Below are 15,447 nucleotides of genomic sequence, written 5' to 3'. Positions count from 1 at the left end.
ACAATATGATCTCAAGTATCTTTAGAAGTATGGGAGCAGTTGCCAATTCCTAGTTGCCCATACCATTAAAGAATATTCCTTGTTGAGGGATCTAAGAAAGAAGTTGTGTTAGTAGTGGTCTTTGTTACTTGAGAGCGCAACCGGAGAGCCCAATCGACAATTGTGTGAGCATGATAAAACATGGAAATTGTTTGATGAATTAGCTCCGTACTTAAAAAGGCTTTACCGCCGAAGAAAAAACCCCTTGGGGTAAGGTGAGGTGCATCATTTGTAGGACTGACCCTTACTTTTTTCATACGAAACCGGCATCGATACAGATGTTGGTTGTCTGTCACACCCCACTTAGGTCAGTAATACAACTTCGCCCTCAGACCTTAAGTTACTGCTTTTATTCTTATTGTTCTCCAGCCGACTTATCTGGAATGTTAGAATCTAAAGAAACAAATGTTCTAGCCAATATCGCTCGTTTAAGTCATTAAGATTGGAAGCCTGACTACCTCCTCAAGGTAGCAGCTATAGTAGAAACTTAAACCAAAGACTAATAATTATTTGCTACTGTATTTGAGTAGTATACAATATCAAAATAGTGTTATTCTATATACTGTAAACAACTATGTCTGAAAATCAATCAAAGTTTGAATCGAGTTTTTCTCTTCATTCTTGTCTGATGTTTTTATTGTTTATCAGTCACAACTGAATCAAGATAAACATGATTTCTCCGGAGATCATCATACTAATCAATCTGATCAAGGCACAGACTATGGTAGATCACTAGAAAATATTGCAAGTTTTATGCATGGTGATGTTGGAGGCTTGGATTCTCATGTCGATCGTACCAGTGATCATCAGTCAACCTCTTCGTTGTCTTTTGTCCAACCGTTGACATTAACTCGGTTGGTTTTATGGACTCAAGAGCCTCGGTTGAGACTACGATTTCTAGCCAGCTTATGTGATGTTTGTCATGGTTTAAGTGGTGGAGCATTAGCATCTGAAGTGTTTGCTTATACACTTCATGGCGATCCTGAAGTAGCGTTGATTATGCGACATTTAATGTCCAATATTGCTTCCAGTTTGTTACATTTTATTAGTCAATGGATTTATGATGGTCATCTAGACGATCCATATCAAGAATTCTTTGTTGAATCAGATACGTCAGTGAAAATGGATCGTTTATGGTATGATAAATATAATCTTCGGCATAATATGATTCCAAGATTTATCACTTCAAGCCAAGCAAATAAGGTATATTTATTATGTATATAATTTCATGAATTTTACATTTTATTTTTTTATTAAAAATTTCTTTTTAACTGTACAGTAATGGCTTATTAATTGAAAGGTACTTGATTCTTAATCAGTGAGTTGCAACTCCAAACCCTTCACTTCATTTCGATTTAAGCAGTCATATGTTATCGCTGTTTCCTACAAAAACAACTTAGCTCAAATTGTTAATTTTTAATCAATGAATTATTCAGTGGCGCCTTTTGTAAAATATCCTTTCCTCAATTGGTATAAAAGTAGAGTGATGAAGACGTAGGTACTAAAATTCAATTAGAATTTTGTTACGCAATAGTCAAAGGGGAATAATAATGAAATAATATAGAAACGCGATATGAAAGATTTTCCGTTTAATAATTGTAAGAAAGATAAAAGTATGAGCGAATAAAGATATATAAGATATAAAACAGAGATTGGAGAGGCAGCTGTTTACTTGAATAGTTTAGGAAGATGAAGAAGCAAAGATGATCACAACAAGGAATAACTAATAAAATATGATGAGGTGCACTAATCATGGTAAACTAATGGATTGAATATACTGTTTCTGCATACAAATCAGACCCGAACTGACGAATCACCAAAAGTTTATTATTTGGCTTCTCTTCGAACCAGCTTATCTCAATCTATGAATAATTTTAAATGAGAACTCAGGTGGAAGTAAATGCCCACAATAAACTAGATGTTCAACAATCGAGCTAATGAGTGGTTTTCATGCACATTTTGACAACCAACCTAAATAGTATTCAGATAAGCGTTTGGAAAGAGCACACATTGTGCGGCCAATATAAAAACTGCAAAACAGCAAGTAATCTGGTAGATAGACATTAAGGTAGCACAAAGCGGACAAAATATAATGAAAAATTGTAATAATAACTGTCCTCAAGCGTATGACAAAAGAATCCAATTGATGAGTTTGTAAATCGCCGCCAGCCAGTTATGTGCAACTTAAAGCCTGGCAGATATGTGCATTGGTTCAAATTGCCATACCATATAAGTGCAACTAGATGTGATTATCAATGCAAATGCCAGTTAGAGTAGTAGAAGTAGTAACAGTATCAGTGGTATAAACAATAGTAAAATAATTCACTACTCAAAATACCTGACTTTTTTTCTATCCATTAAATTTTATGTTATTTTGGTTTCCAGTGATTTTTTCAACATGTAAATAATCACCAAAAGTACCATGTTATTGCCAATAAAAAATAATTATCCTTGATGAGGTTGTGGATCCACACCTTCTGAGTAGTAGTGCACTTCTAGTATAGTGAATGAAAGCTCAGGTACGGTAAACCAATTTCTTGTTTCGTGCAAAATCACATGATGTCCTTGTAAAATATGAAGATCATACATTAAATACCTCATTTGCGCAACTTCCTTCAGTTATCCTTTACATACTCCATCATCCTTCTAATTCTGTTGTTATTCCGATTACACCTCGTTCTTTCCTGTTCTCTTTATCTCAATCTGCTGTTGGTAAGCATCCCATTTCTGCTACATACTACTTGTATCTGTTCACATAAGAGGCGCATACCACACTAGTACAAAGTATAATCCAATAGTCTGTTGTTTTTAATGATATTCTAGGTAGTCAGTTTGTGATGTAATATAAATAAATATTTTACTTTTTTATCGTTAAGGATTTTCAACTATTTTGTTCTTTTTTCTCCTATATTCATGTTCCTAGATTCTTGTCACTGGTAAATCGATCAACTTTTTAATTCATGTTTGTGGCGAAAAACAAGGCATTAAAAATCGTGAATCTATTCGTCATACACGTTTAAAAAAGGGTTTGTTTTGTTCAAATGTTATATAGTTATTTTGTCATTTTGTTGTACTGATTCTTAAAATCAATTTACACGCCCAAACCCTTACATCCTCACACACACGTGTACAGCACAATATCTTCATATTTCTAAGCAATTATTTAGACTGATATAATGTACATCAAATTCTGATGTAATTCCAAAATAACAATAGTAACGATAATAATAGGCATTTGCATTGTTTAAATCGATTGTAGTAGCATTTCTTACATGTATAATTTGATAAGTGGTATATATATATATGCTGTTGTACATGGATTGATTTGAAATAATTGATGTTTTAATGGCATTGGAAATTTCTAAGTTTGATTAGCATATAGTCCTATTGTCATTTGTGTATATGACTAAATGAATAAATATGTATAGAGTTGAAGTAATCAACCTATGCTCTAATTTACACTAACTGGACTTCAGTTTATATACACAGTCACAGAAAGTACCTAATAAATTAAAGGAAATTGAGAACGCCCTACGTGACACAGTGTAACAATAGTGTAATGAAATGTAAAGTAAAAGGCATTATGTAATAACAAAGGATATGAATGGTGAACATTAAGGGGTAACGTTTTAATCGAAACCCAATAAAGATAGATTTCTTCCGGTCAGTGTTTTTTTCACTGGTAATGAAGAAAACAGTGGGAAACTATACTAGAATCAACTTTTTGGATAACATTTCAGCTTTTTGAGTTGTTTGGTGTTCAGTGCTCTATACAGAAGTTTGTCAGGAGTAAACGAATACTAATCTAACGCATCTATCTCATTGTTTCACGGGGTTATGTCACAAACTGTTTGTTGATCCAATTACTATGATCAATCTTCGAGTAAGCAAATAATGCCCGGTATGTAGATTACTGGGATGATATGAGTAAGCGTCAAGTTTCAGATAAGCCTGAAATATTGGATCGAGTTCAAGTAAAGAACATATCTTAGTGATCATTGACCAGGTTATCGATTTTTTCCAGTTTACTTATCAGAATTTCTGCATTGATTGCAAAATTGTCCGAACAGAAGTATGTGTTTTTTCTTAAGCAATTATTCCTGACTATATGATCTTAAGATTTGGACTATAAGGTGGTGGAACGAGGTAGGTAAATGCATTTATTTGATCGGAGGTGACTACAGTTGTTTCGTGTACGGCTTGTTACTTTGGGGTCCTGGATTTCATATGTATCTTTTGTTTAAAAGTATAGTTTCCCGACTTGCGTTGTTTAACTTGGTGCATTTATCAACTTGATCTCAAGCCTTAGATGCCCACTTTATCTCTCTTACTTCCAAGAGAAATCTAATAATTATGTGAATGTAATGAGTGTAGGATTTAATTTGTCCTACAGATATTCTACCAGAATTGTAAACGCGATACTGACGACCCAGAGCCTACGTAAAAGCTAGTCAGAACAAGGACAACTTGGCTGTAAACTTTATCTGTTTCGAAATGTTAAGAAACAATTCGATTGGTACAATAATGAAAGGAATCTTAGTCATCAAGTGAAACGCACAGCATACTAACCAGTATTGCGTGCCTGACCGAAATGAATAAAAAAAATATTAGTTGCAGTCACACTGATATGATAGGATAATAATGTCCTTCAATTGGTAGGTCACATGTAACAGGGAGATTCTACAGAAACATCAGGCCAGGTAGACGTGGTGGGCGTTTAAGTAACAATTTGATTGGTTAGTTATGGAAATAACTAACATTCCTCCCAAGCGGACACCACTTTCAGGCTTCGCCACTGTCGCGTTCAAATAATCGGCTTCTTCTGACAGTCAGATTTCGTATATCCCGTCTGATCTCTTCGATCGTTGTCTTCAGCCGAACTGTTCTGACTTGTCCATCTGAACCATAATTGACTTGTCTAACTATAGCTTTCGGCTACTGATTTCTCGGTGAGCCAATATTGTTTACTAACACTAAATCTCCCGGTTGTATATTTCTTCTCATGTTCAGTCACTTGGATCTCGCTTGAAGGTTTGTTAGGCACTCCCATATCCATCTGTTCCTGAATAGGTTAGCTAGTTGTTGCTCTTCCTTCCGTCTACTAGTTTGTCAGTAGTATATGTTTTGTGTAAAAAAACCCCTGTAACATTTATGTATCCAGTAAAATAATAAAATTAAACTTAAGTTTTTTGCTCCATTATGTCATATACTGATAACTCCATAACAAAAATGCATTTACTCTAAAACTAATGATTCACTCAGTAATAATTTTCGATAAACTCTTCCTTAATAAACTATTTTAATTCCGAAGTGAATGTATTAGAAATATGTTGTAATTGTGTTTTGTGGAAATCTTCATACGGGGTTAATATTCTATTAAGTTAGTGTTAACTAACTTCCATGTTACTGTGACTTACCTGACAAGGTAATTCAATTCATAAACTTCACCACAAGTATCTTAAACCTTATATTCGTAACCCTAGTACTCAGAAGCAATTTCATCTCTGAACTCCATGCCTTCTTTAGATGTCATCTCCGGACCATAGCTACATAAATGGCTTCCCGATAGTCCAACATTTTATTGATGATGTACAATCACATAACCTTCCAAATAAGCTAAATTAGAAATCTTGTCAAGTACTTCATACACGGTGGTGAGCTATCCGTAAATCCGTTTTAAAAACCGCGCGTAACTCAACAATCGCTATCTTTACTCTGGCTGGTCAATTCCATTTGTTTCATGCTCAAAATATGCATATTTACAAAATTTACAAGATGTGATATAAAAACGGTTGCACGTTGGTAATTATGTATACATATTTGGGCGTGACTATGCTTTACTAGCGACATTTCGTGACTCTTACAGTGACCATGAGAAAGTAAAGCCGACTTTTTAGCCAATCAGAATGCATGTGATGTAAATGAATTATTCGTCGCGTAGTAACCCAAGCAAGATTAGACTTAGGAGTTGAAGTTAGAAGTTGTGCTTGAAATTCCAGGCTAGGAGTAATTGTTAGGAATAGTTTTTGAGAATACTTTGTGGTTATATTAATGAATACTTATGTAGTCGGCGATTTAATTTTAAACATTAAAAACCTTTTGGTTACCTTTGAAAATTCAAAAATCATAGTTCCATATCTTTATTCTCATTTTTATCGATTTTAAGCATCTTAGTAAGTGAATATTGGTATTTTTTAATTCAGATATAAGCTATCCGTCATCAAGTTCTGATATTGCTCAAAAAAACTAGTAGTTACTGTCTTAGACCTGATTGGTTTCTCAGTAAATCATCCTTTTACCTCCATTTATACATTTGGGTATTGGGAAAATCATACTCTTTTCATGCACCAAAATGTATGCAACTCATGTGCTGAATACGTGGGTTTACTTACTCACTTTTGAGCCACATACTTTTTGTGTATGTGGAGCTACCTGAAGTAAATTAGATGGAGCATCGTTCGGACTTGCGACCTGTTGGTTAGAGGCAATATTAGTGATCCAACTACTAGGCCTGAAGTAGGGTTTGAAGCTATATAAAACTATTTTCTATGAGCATGTACAATGTAACCCAATCATGGGAAACAGTTATACTAAAAGCTATGGTCTCGAATTAATCGTTCAATGAAAATTACACTCTAGTACACACCACTTACCTGTTTATTTAATGGAACAATAACCGAAAGTGCTAAGTATGTCACACTTATTGGATGTTGAAAACCTTGCAAATAATCTCACCCGAAGTAAGTGAAACGGGATTTAGACCATAAATTCTTTTTGTTACAAACTGGCTATTAAACGAGATGATAATACGAGCTTGAAATCTGATGACTAAAATAAATGATTCTAATCGAATAATGGTTAGTCAGTATATATGCAAACAGTTCACTTTCGTACTGGTCCAGAAATATTTTCATCGTATAAAAGATAAATTACTTAGTTTTGCCACATCTATTTTTTGACTATCGATTCAGCTGCTTCATCTTACATATGACTAAACAATTTTGCTAATGAATTAACGAGCATCGCCCTTTGTAGTTTGGAAAGCCAGAAATAATTAATCCTCAGATCCATCCTATCATATTTAGTCTATAGTGGTCAAATAGTAAATAGGACTAAAAGACTCAGAGTAGTTTATTAAATGCCGTCACAATTTTCAAGTTCAGTCCATTCTCGTGTTACGCATATCAGAAGCCGAAGGAATCTAGACTAGTAATCCTACTTCCCATGTTCTACAAAACGTTTGTAATATCTCTGTTCGTTTCTTTGAACAGATGATACTATTAATCCTTTCTACCCTTTGTTTGCTTGTTTTCTTAACATTTGCGTACTCAAGCTGACTATTCACGTATTATTCTTAATAGTTATTATTTAAAAAAGTTTACCATTTTCAACAATTGACCTACTTTCTATATCAATATATTTGGTCACGTTATCATACTGTTTATTATTCTTAGATTTATTACTATGCCTATTACCTACCTTAATAGTAATCTATAATTATGACTTGCTGTGATCCTCTTCATTGTTTTTATTCACTCACTAAGTACCTTGCTTATAATATCTTTCACATTTACATATAAATACTGCCGTACTTTTTGTTGATGACTTCATTGTATACACAATTCTTCGCTTATATGTGTTCTATTAACTTTATAAATCATCTTGTTAATCGACATTTTTTCTTACTCAAGTAAAAAGCTATATTATCGGTTAGTTTTTGGATTGGTAGCTGATCGCAATATGATCAATTTGAGTCCAGATCTGAGATGCAGAGGGAGGACGCCAGCTAGCACATCGGTGATAACTGTATCGGTAGTTAGTGCTAACCAGGAACAAGCTTTGGTCTGTGAAGAGTTGAAGTAGACAGTCACCGTTATCTGATCTGCGACCAGCAAGTCCCTATTTACCTAGACGCCGGACCTATGCATTCAAGTCTTTAGCTAATACTACAATATCGTAGTCGTTCTAGCATTCAGCTTTCGATCAGCCAGTGACTTGAGATCATTTAGATAGGACTGGGTTTTCACCATAGTCGGACTGCTGTATGAGTTAAGAAATAAAATACTCAAAATAAAAATAAAGGGGAATACATAAGGGACGTAGTATAAAAGAAATAAAAACGAATGTTATCAAACGGTTGTGAATATGATTTATCTGAATGAGAGTTGAAACAAGGGTAATTTTCCAGTAGTAACTATCACTTGACTTGTGTGTGGGCTATGATACTGTCAACGTGCCCAAACCGAAACAGGTGGTTTCTTAGGGGCCCACACCCGGAGCCTTTGACCTAAAGATCCAATCCACAAGGCAACGGAGCAACATAAGGAGATGCAGTCCCATGGTAGCCGGTGACCAACAATAGTTTCATACGTCTTTTGTTCCCTCAGGATCCTGGAGCCCATGTACACCAGTGATTTGGAATCAGGGGTTTCCAACTCCTCTAGGTGGATCCTCCGTATCCACCAACCCAGTTAAAGCGCCGGACATTCACTTTTCGTCCTCTCATTTTCGTAAAAACCGCAAGAAAGCTGTTTGTAGGACGTCCCTGACAGTGGCTGTATACGCATAGCCGTATGTGAGTATTTCAAGAGGGAGAGCTGACTCTCCCTACTCTCGATCGTACCAGGGCATTTGTGGGCATATAGTACAATGCTTTGATATTTATAGAGAATCTCGAGATGTTTTTGAAAATCATTTACTAAAAATAAATGGTTTCAGCTTCATATACATTATTTTAAATTTAAAAGACAGATGTTTCGTTGAATGATTCTTGTCGGAATTTTATCGAAAGAATTTTCGTATTTAGCAATAGCAAATGTAAATATAGAAGTCATTTGTGCTGTAACCTCTATATCATTAAATCACTAGTTCACTCAACTTTGATTTTTACAGCTGAATATTTTGCAGATTGCTTTAAAACCTGTCAACAATTAAGTTTTTATGTAATCTCTATGTTCCCTGAGTTGTAGTGGTGGCTCAGTTGTTAAGGGGTTCCACTCTCAGTCACGAAGTTTCAGCTTTGATTGGTACTTTGCATACATCCGTTTGGGTACTTGATTAATGTCATTGATCCTGAGATTTAGACTGTGACTCAAAGTCAACTACACGAATCTAATGAATTAATAATAAGTGTATTTATTAAAATGTATTTTCTTTTTCCATTATAGTTGAATCCATGTTTGAACAAGATTTGGATCAATCATTTGATCAAATGATATCTACTGTATATAAACAAACTAGTCAACATTTATTAGAAACATTAATAGGACGTTATCATTTTCTAGATCATTTAAGAGTAAGTATAATTTGCGAACATTTATTCATCAGTTGTTATGCTACATTGATTAGTTTATATTATCATTATTCCAAATTTAATGGAGCACATTGGGTTAATTATTAAAGACTTTAGTTTTCTCAATTACTGGTATTTGCATCTTGCTTGTAGTATTATTGACAACCGTTTTATAGAAAAACATCTTCCACGAACCTCAGTATAATATACAAAATTTTTATTGGACTTATGATTTGTAGTAAATACTAAATTTTCTCACATATGTATGGATCCAACTGTTTATCATTGGATATGGACTAAAGTTGAGTTTATATCATTAGTATCTTTTGTTGAATATGATGAACAAACTTGTGAATATTGTTAATCATATGAGTTGCTCTAGCTTAACGAGGTAAAGATCGAACGCTAACGTAAATAACAATTTGATCATATGGTCAAACTTATCGGTATATCATATCAATACTAACAGTTACGAATTAAACCAAAAAATGTAATATATTGGAAATTTCATCACATTGCAACCCGATCGATACATTTCAATCAATATTGAAGATTAGACAAATATAGCATAGGTTACTCACACAATAAATGTATTGTACTTGATCTCAGGTTCGAAACCCGATTCACCTACTTCGGTTTAAATAACCGGACAGTATGGTTTAGCCTCACACTTAGAGTGTAGCTTATACCCAAGTACCTAGTGAATGAGTTATTTTAATGTAAATTAATGTACTAATTATGACTCGCTTGTACTATGATCTAATTTGTCTTCGTTATAATAATAATTATTATTGAATCTTCCAGGCTACAAGACAATTTTTACTCTTAGGACAAGGGGATTTTATTCAACATCTCATGGATTTGTTAGAGTAAGTTCTAGATAATATTATTCTGTATTATTGTTCTTTATACTAACACAACAAGACTGTAAATTTACACTTATTAGTTTTTCATTTAAAATTAATAATGTCTTTGACATGATGTTGCTCTATTGTACTTAAAACAATAATACTGATATTTCGACTTAGTAATCTGATAAGTTAAGTAGGCCGAAGTAAAGTATATTGACGATCACATTAAAGATGGATTATATTGGATTTTAGTCTATACTTCAACCCCCCATAGATGATAACTTGATAAAAATACCATTAAAGATCCTGATAAATGAATTCTATGATGAAAACGTTAAAAATCGCTTACAAAGTTGTAGACTATTTAGAAAAATATTTAATTGCCAATGCGGAGAGGAAAATAGTACTGACTAATCAGAGACAGAAAATGAAAAAGTATTTCGTTGCCATAAATGCCGGAATAACAAATTCATTAGAATTGGTCCACTTTTTATTGATTTAAGTTGAATCTAAAACAATTAGTACATTTATTTCTGCATTGGATAATGGAAAGTAAAATAATACAGAGTGTTCTGGATAGGTATGTCAATAGTTAGTGCGGTTCAGTAGTATCATTACTATCACAAAGTATGTTCCGAAGTTATGATACCTATAGCACTAACACAGTAGAACGGGTAAATTTGTTGAGGTTGATGAATCAGCTATCAGAACAAGGAAATACTACTAAGGAAAAAGTAGAGAAATCGACTGGATAAGTACTCTGTTTCTCTAGTACGGCAATTTTTCGGGATTGGGGACAGATTTCTTGAAATGGCGATTTCGAATATGTTCCAGATTGCAAAGCAAGGAAACTAATACCCTTTATTAAAAAAATTTGCTCTTTTGGGAACTACTATTTATTCCTAGAAGATATGAGTATTAATGTAGAGTCATCGTCCACAAATGACAATTCGTGGATCCTAAAACTAGGATACTTACAATGGGAAATAGTTTTAAGGTGATTAATAAATATTTGCATGTTTATCATCACGTCACCAAACGGGAAATCCAAAATATGTTCTGTAAAGGGATTCATCCATATAGCTGAAGTGCGACTCTCTTCCGGAGTCGAAATGAAGTCGTAAATAATTCTTCAGCCGGCTCTACATAAATTCTGTAATGTTAGTGAGTATGGTTATAAACAGTTTCCATCCACAAGCGAAATTTCGTGAATCCTACTTCTGAGATATAGGATTGTTTGTATTTCTTTTGCTGTTGTCGTTAATTCTTTTATTGACCCACAAATAATTGCTTTACTTTATTTCAATCCGCAATCAGAAGATGAGAAAAGGGAATCAATGTATCCTCTTTATAATGACTTAAAAAACTAACATGATTTTCTATATTAATTGCGGGACCATAACGTATCGTTAATAATCAATCGCAATATTTACGTAACCAGGGGATATTTACACTACAAATATGAATAACACGCTGATAAATTATTTACAACAATTTAGGAATAGGACAAGACGACAGCGGTTCATAAGTCACATGAAAGCTTATGATTTAAAGTATGTACAAATCTCACAAAAAGTTTTAAATCAACACAATGAAAATGTAAATACTAATCTACCGAAAATGTAACTTGCAAAGTTTATCATTCTCTCCACAATTAATCGTTACTTTTTATACACCTTAAAAGTTCGTTGTATATATAGTTTTCTCTTTCATACTTTTCCTTTTTCTGTCAAACTGTTTTTTAGTTCAAATTTAAATAAACCATGTTCACAAATACTACTTAGTCGATTAAGTGGTATATTGGAGACAGCTATACGCGATACTAATGCACAATATGAGCAACCGGAAATTCTTCAACGCTTAGATGTTCGTTTACTGGATATATCAACAGGTTAGTTAGTTTAAACAAAGTTCTTCATGTCTATATATCCAGATATCCTTTGTTGTAATTTTATTCGTTTATTATTATTAACTTTACCAGCTATACATTTGTGTAACTGACTTTGGGCCACAGTGTAAGCTTGATGGCAAACATTACTACCCGGCTGCTCAAGTAGAACGAGGCGGAGTCGGGCTCGAACCTACGACCTAGTGGCTTAACGCCTGCTTTATTCACTACTTTTTTGTTACTTCTTCCAAGTCATTTCATTGGACTTTTATGATATCAAACAATTGATTAATAGTTTTCTAGTTTACCGGAACCCGAACGCTAACGATTTCATAAGTTGATTGTGTTCGGTCACTTTGTTTGTAGTCCATTCTATACATCAAAGTACTTTTATTTGTTATTTTCCTTGTCGGAGTACGTCCAACAATCTACAACATAGCAGCTTCTATCTCTGCACCTAACTAAATTGAAATAAATTGTAATCTATTGTCTATCACCATCAGGATAAAATTTCCTTTACAATTTTTCGATAATACAAAACACATCAATTAGTATCTAACATGGAGATTAAAAGTCAAACTTTATCAGTTACCTTCTTTTGGCTACCATCTTGATAATTTCTTCTTCTGATCTGTTGATATGAAGTGTGTGACAACTTCGACCAATACATATCCGTTATTGGCCCTGAATTATCTCTAACTGACTGACTGAACTAGTCTCGACTGTGAATTTATATTACGAAAGTATACATAATCGTTATTAGCCTGTTACTAATTTCTTTTGATTATTATTTATTAGTGGTAGTGGTGTCTAGCGGTGGTGCTTTCAATAGTCTGACTGTCTAATTGGTCACTTTTACACGCGATGCTTATGAAAGTTCATTAGCTAGTTTAGTGAACATTAGGCGTAGGCGAGATATCGGCTTACCAACCAAAGACAAGTTTACTTTGCAACAGTTTGTTTCGTTCTACTTTATCGATGTGAAACATAGTGATTAAAAGTAGAGGATATCCGTAGGTTACTAGTGTTCAAGTATAGGTGCCATTGCAGCATTGCTCGTGTATTTCGGGACCACCAAGTAGAACAATGCTGAGATTAAGCATAGGATACTAGGTAAATATCAGAAGTTGACTAATAAGGTAGTACATCTTCACCAACTGAGTTAGTCGAGATATGTATTACGTATTCCCAAACCTCGCCTACCTAAACGGGCAATATTGTCTGGTGTACGGAGGGGTAGGTTGAAAGCAAGCTAGGTCAAAATGCAATGTCTAATTCACTAGAAAAAAGTATAACCACCCTGTTAGTGTTATTCATTGAAATGAATTGGACCATAACGTCTTGATTAAACTTGGTACCAGTCCATAGAATCATTTACAATTGAAGTAAGCCACGTTAATTGGTGTATGATACCAGGTTGGGGTCTGTGTGATCATCGTAATCAATGATGGAAGACTTTAGATGAAATTGCTCAGGATTGTTTGCGATTACGGAAGTACATTCACTCCTTGTCTTACTTTAGAACTTGAGTACCAAAATGTCCTTATGCCTTTTGTCCTGTTTTCTATACCTAATCTTTTTTACTACTATTCCTAATACTTTGAGGTTTTTTCTGAAATTTTTTTATCTTGGTGTGCTAATGTAATATGACAGCTTGAACCTATAAACATACTTTTCCGTTTCTACATTGAATGTGACTGGTTGATTTAATGAAGCAATTTGTATTTGGACACTTATATCAACACTTTGTTGATGAAATAATTTCAGTAACGGGAATTAAATGAGTTCTTTTGTCGCAATAAGTTAGTAAACATTAAATTTTTAATGATGGGTGACAAGGATATCTTGGTCACCTGCTACTTCTTATTTAAATCCTTAGCTATGTGTATATGTTTCCAAATGTTGATGTTCTCACGTAGACTCAATCACAATGCTTATCACTTTAAACTCCAGAGAGAGACATCTCTGATCAAATACTAGTGGCTTCCAAGTTTTTTCGAAGGCCACATTTGTTTTTCATAAAGTAGGATGAAACGAACTAGAACACAATATACTCGTTCTTGAGTTTATAGATAGAAATCTCTTTTACGCCATTGTTAACGAATGTCCCATAGAGCGTAAATTACACATAGATTTATCGCGTTCGTTAAAAAAATCAACATCTCTTTTTGCTCATACTGATTTTGTCTCAATGTATTACAATCATTTTTATTTGTTTGAAATAGGTCAAGATACTGGATGGGATATATTTTCGTTGGATTATCATGTCGATGGTCCATTGGCTACAATATTTACTGATAATTGTCGTTTTATGTATTTATTTTCATTTAATTTTCTTTGGCGTGCTAAACGTATGGAATTTACATTAAGCAATTTATGGAAACAACAATTATGTGCAACACGTTTAGGTTATGGTCTACAAATTGATTTATCATTAGTATTACATTTATTACAATTATTCGGTGCAGAAATACGACATTTTATTCAACAGCTACAATATTATATTAATTTTGAAGTGAGTTCATTCATATCATGTTACATGTATATTTTACTACGATGAGAGGTTTGTGTAGATTATTGAATTGTATTATTTTACATCACTGTGTAGTGATCTCAATTAGAGATCCATTAAAAAACTAAAAGCAATGGATAGCTATTTAGCCTTAGTATGGAACGTAGCAGCTGGCATTCATAACACTATTAGAGGTCAAATAGTACACTTTTGGGTTTCGTGTTGAACATAGTTTTTAGACTACTGAATCCGCACCCATTGGTTTATATTTCTGGTTTCCAGTGACTGTCTAGTTAAGGTCAGTCTGTGATAAAAACTATAACATTCAAAACTCCTCATGAACTCTCTAAAGTTAAGATAATCATGTGCTCGTCAGTACCTAGTTCACTGGAGTTCTAGTGGTGATCTTTACTAAACTATGTCTCTTATTGATAACTTCTCATAAAAGTGAATTATTTGCGATGGTTCCCGTGCATGAAGTGAAATGTAAAATAAATCCACAAGCCATTAGACTAGGTTTCCTTTTCTAGTAAACTGAAAGGGTTATTTTTAAAACGTTAGATGTAGAAATAAACGTGATTAGTTTTTATAACCGACTGAAGAATATAAGTTTTGTCGATCACTCATTTGCTAATTAGTTTAACACTGACTGTTAAGCTTAGCTTGAATTCCGGTATATCAGTGATTTGTCGAAATGTAATTACATAACTCACTAGCGAAAATTATATCCAGCTTCTCAGTGTTATTCATTAAAACGAATCGAACTATAACACCTTGAATAATTTGTATTTAGTATGTCGATCAGCTGCATGTCACACTGGGGCATATTCTCTTTGGTCAGTGAATATACATATACGCATCCATA

At 33.7% G+C, this 15,447-nt stretch overlaps 1 protein-coding gene across 2 annotated transcripts in view; it reads left to right on the top strand.

Moving 5' to 3' along the window:
- Nucleotides 1–15,447, top strand: part of TUBGCP3_1 (Gamma-tubulin complex component 3) — a 38,268-nt gene that overhangs the window by 12,862 nt on the left and 9,959 nt on the right. For both annotated transcript variants that reach the window (XM_051215150.1, XM_035729639.2), the window contains 6 exons: nucleotides 688–1,242; nucleotides 2,963–3,065; nucleotides 9,207–9,334; nucleotides 10,136–10,200; nucleotides 11,928–12,073; nucleotides 14,296–14,585. In XM_051215150.1, the coding sequence (XP_051068334.1) occupies nucleotides 793–1,242; nucleotides 2,963–3,065; nucleotides 9,207–9,334; nucleotides 10,136–10,200; nucleotides 11,928–12,073; nucleotides 14,296–14,585 (1,182 nt within the window). In that variant the 5' untranslated portion in view covers nucleotides 688–792. The remainder of the gene's footprint in view (nucleotides 1–687; nucleotides 1,243–2,962; nucleotides 3,066–9,206; nucleotides 9,335–10,135; nucleotides 10,201–11,927; nucleotides 12,074–14,295; nucleotides 14,586–15,447) is intronic.

This window comes from Schistosoma haematobium, chromosome 2 (assembly GCF_000699445.3).
Source record: "Schistosoma haematobium chromosome 2, whole genome shotgun sequence".
NCBI lineage: Eukaryota > Metazoa > Platyhelminthes > Trematoda > Strigeidida > Schistosomatidae > Schistosoma > Schistosoma haematobium.
The sequence above is the reverse complement of the archived record's forward strand: the minus strand, read 5'-3'. Positions and strand labels throughout refer to the sequence as shown.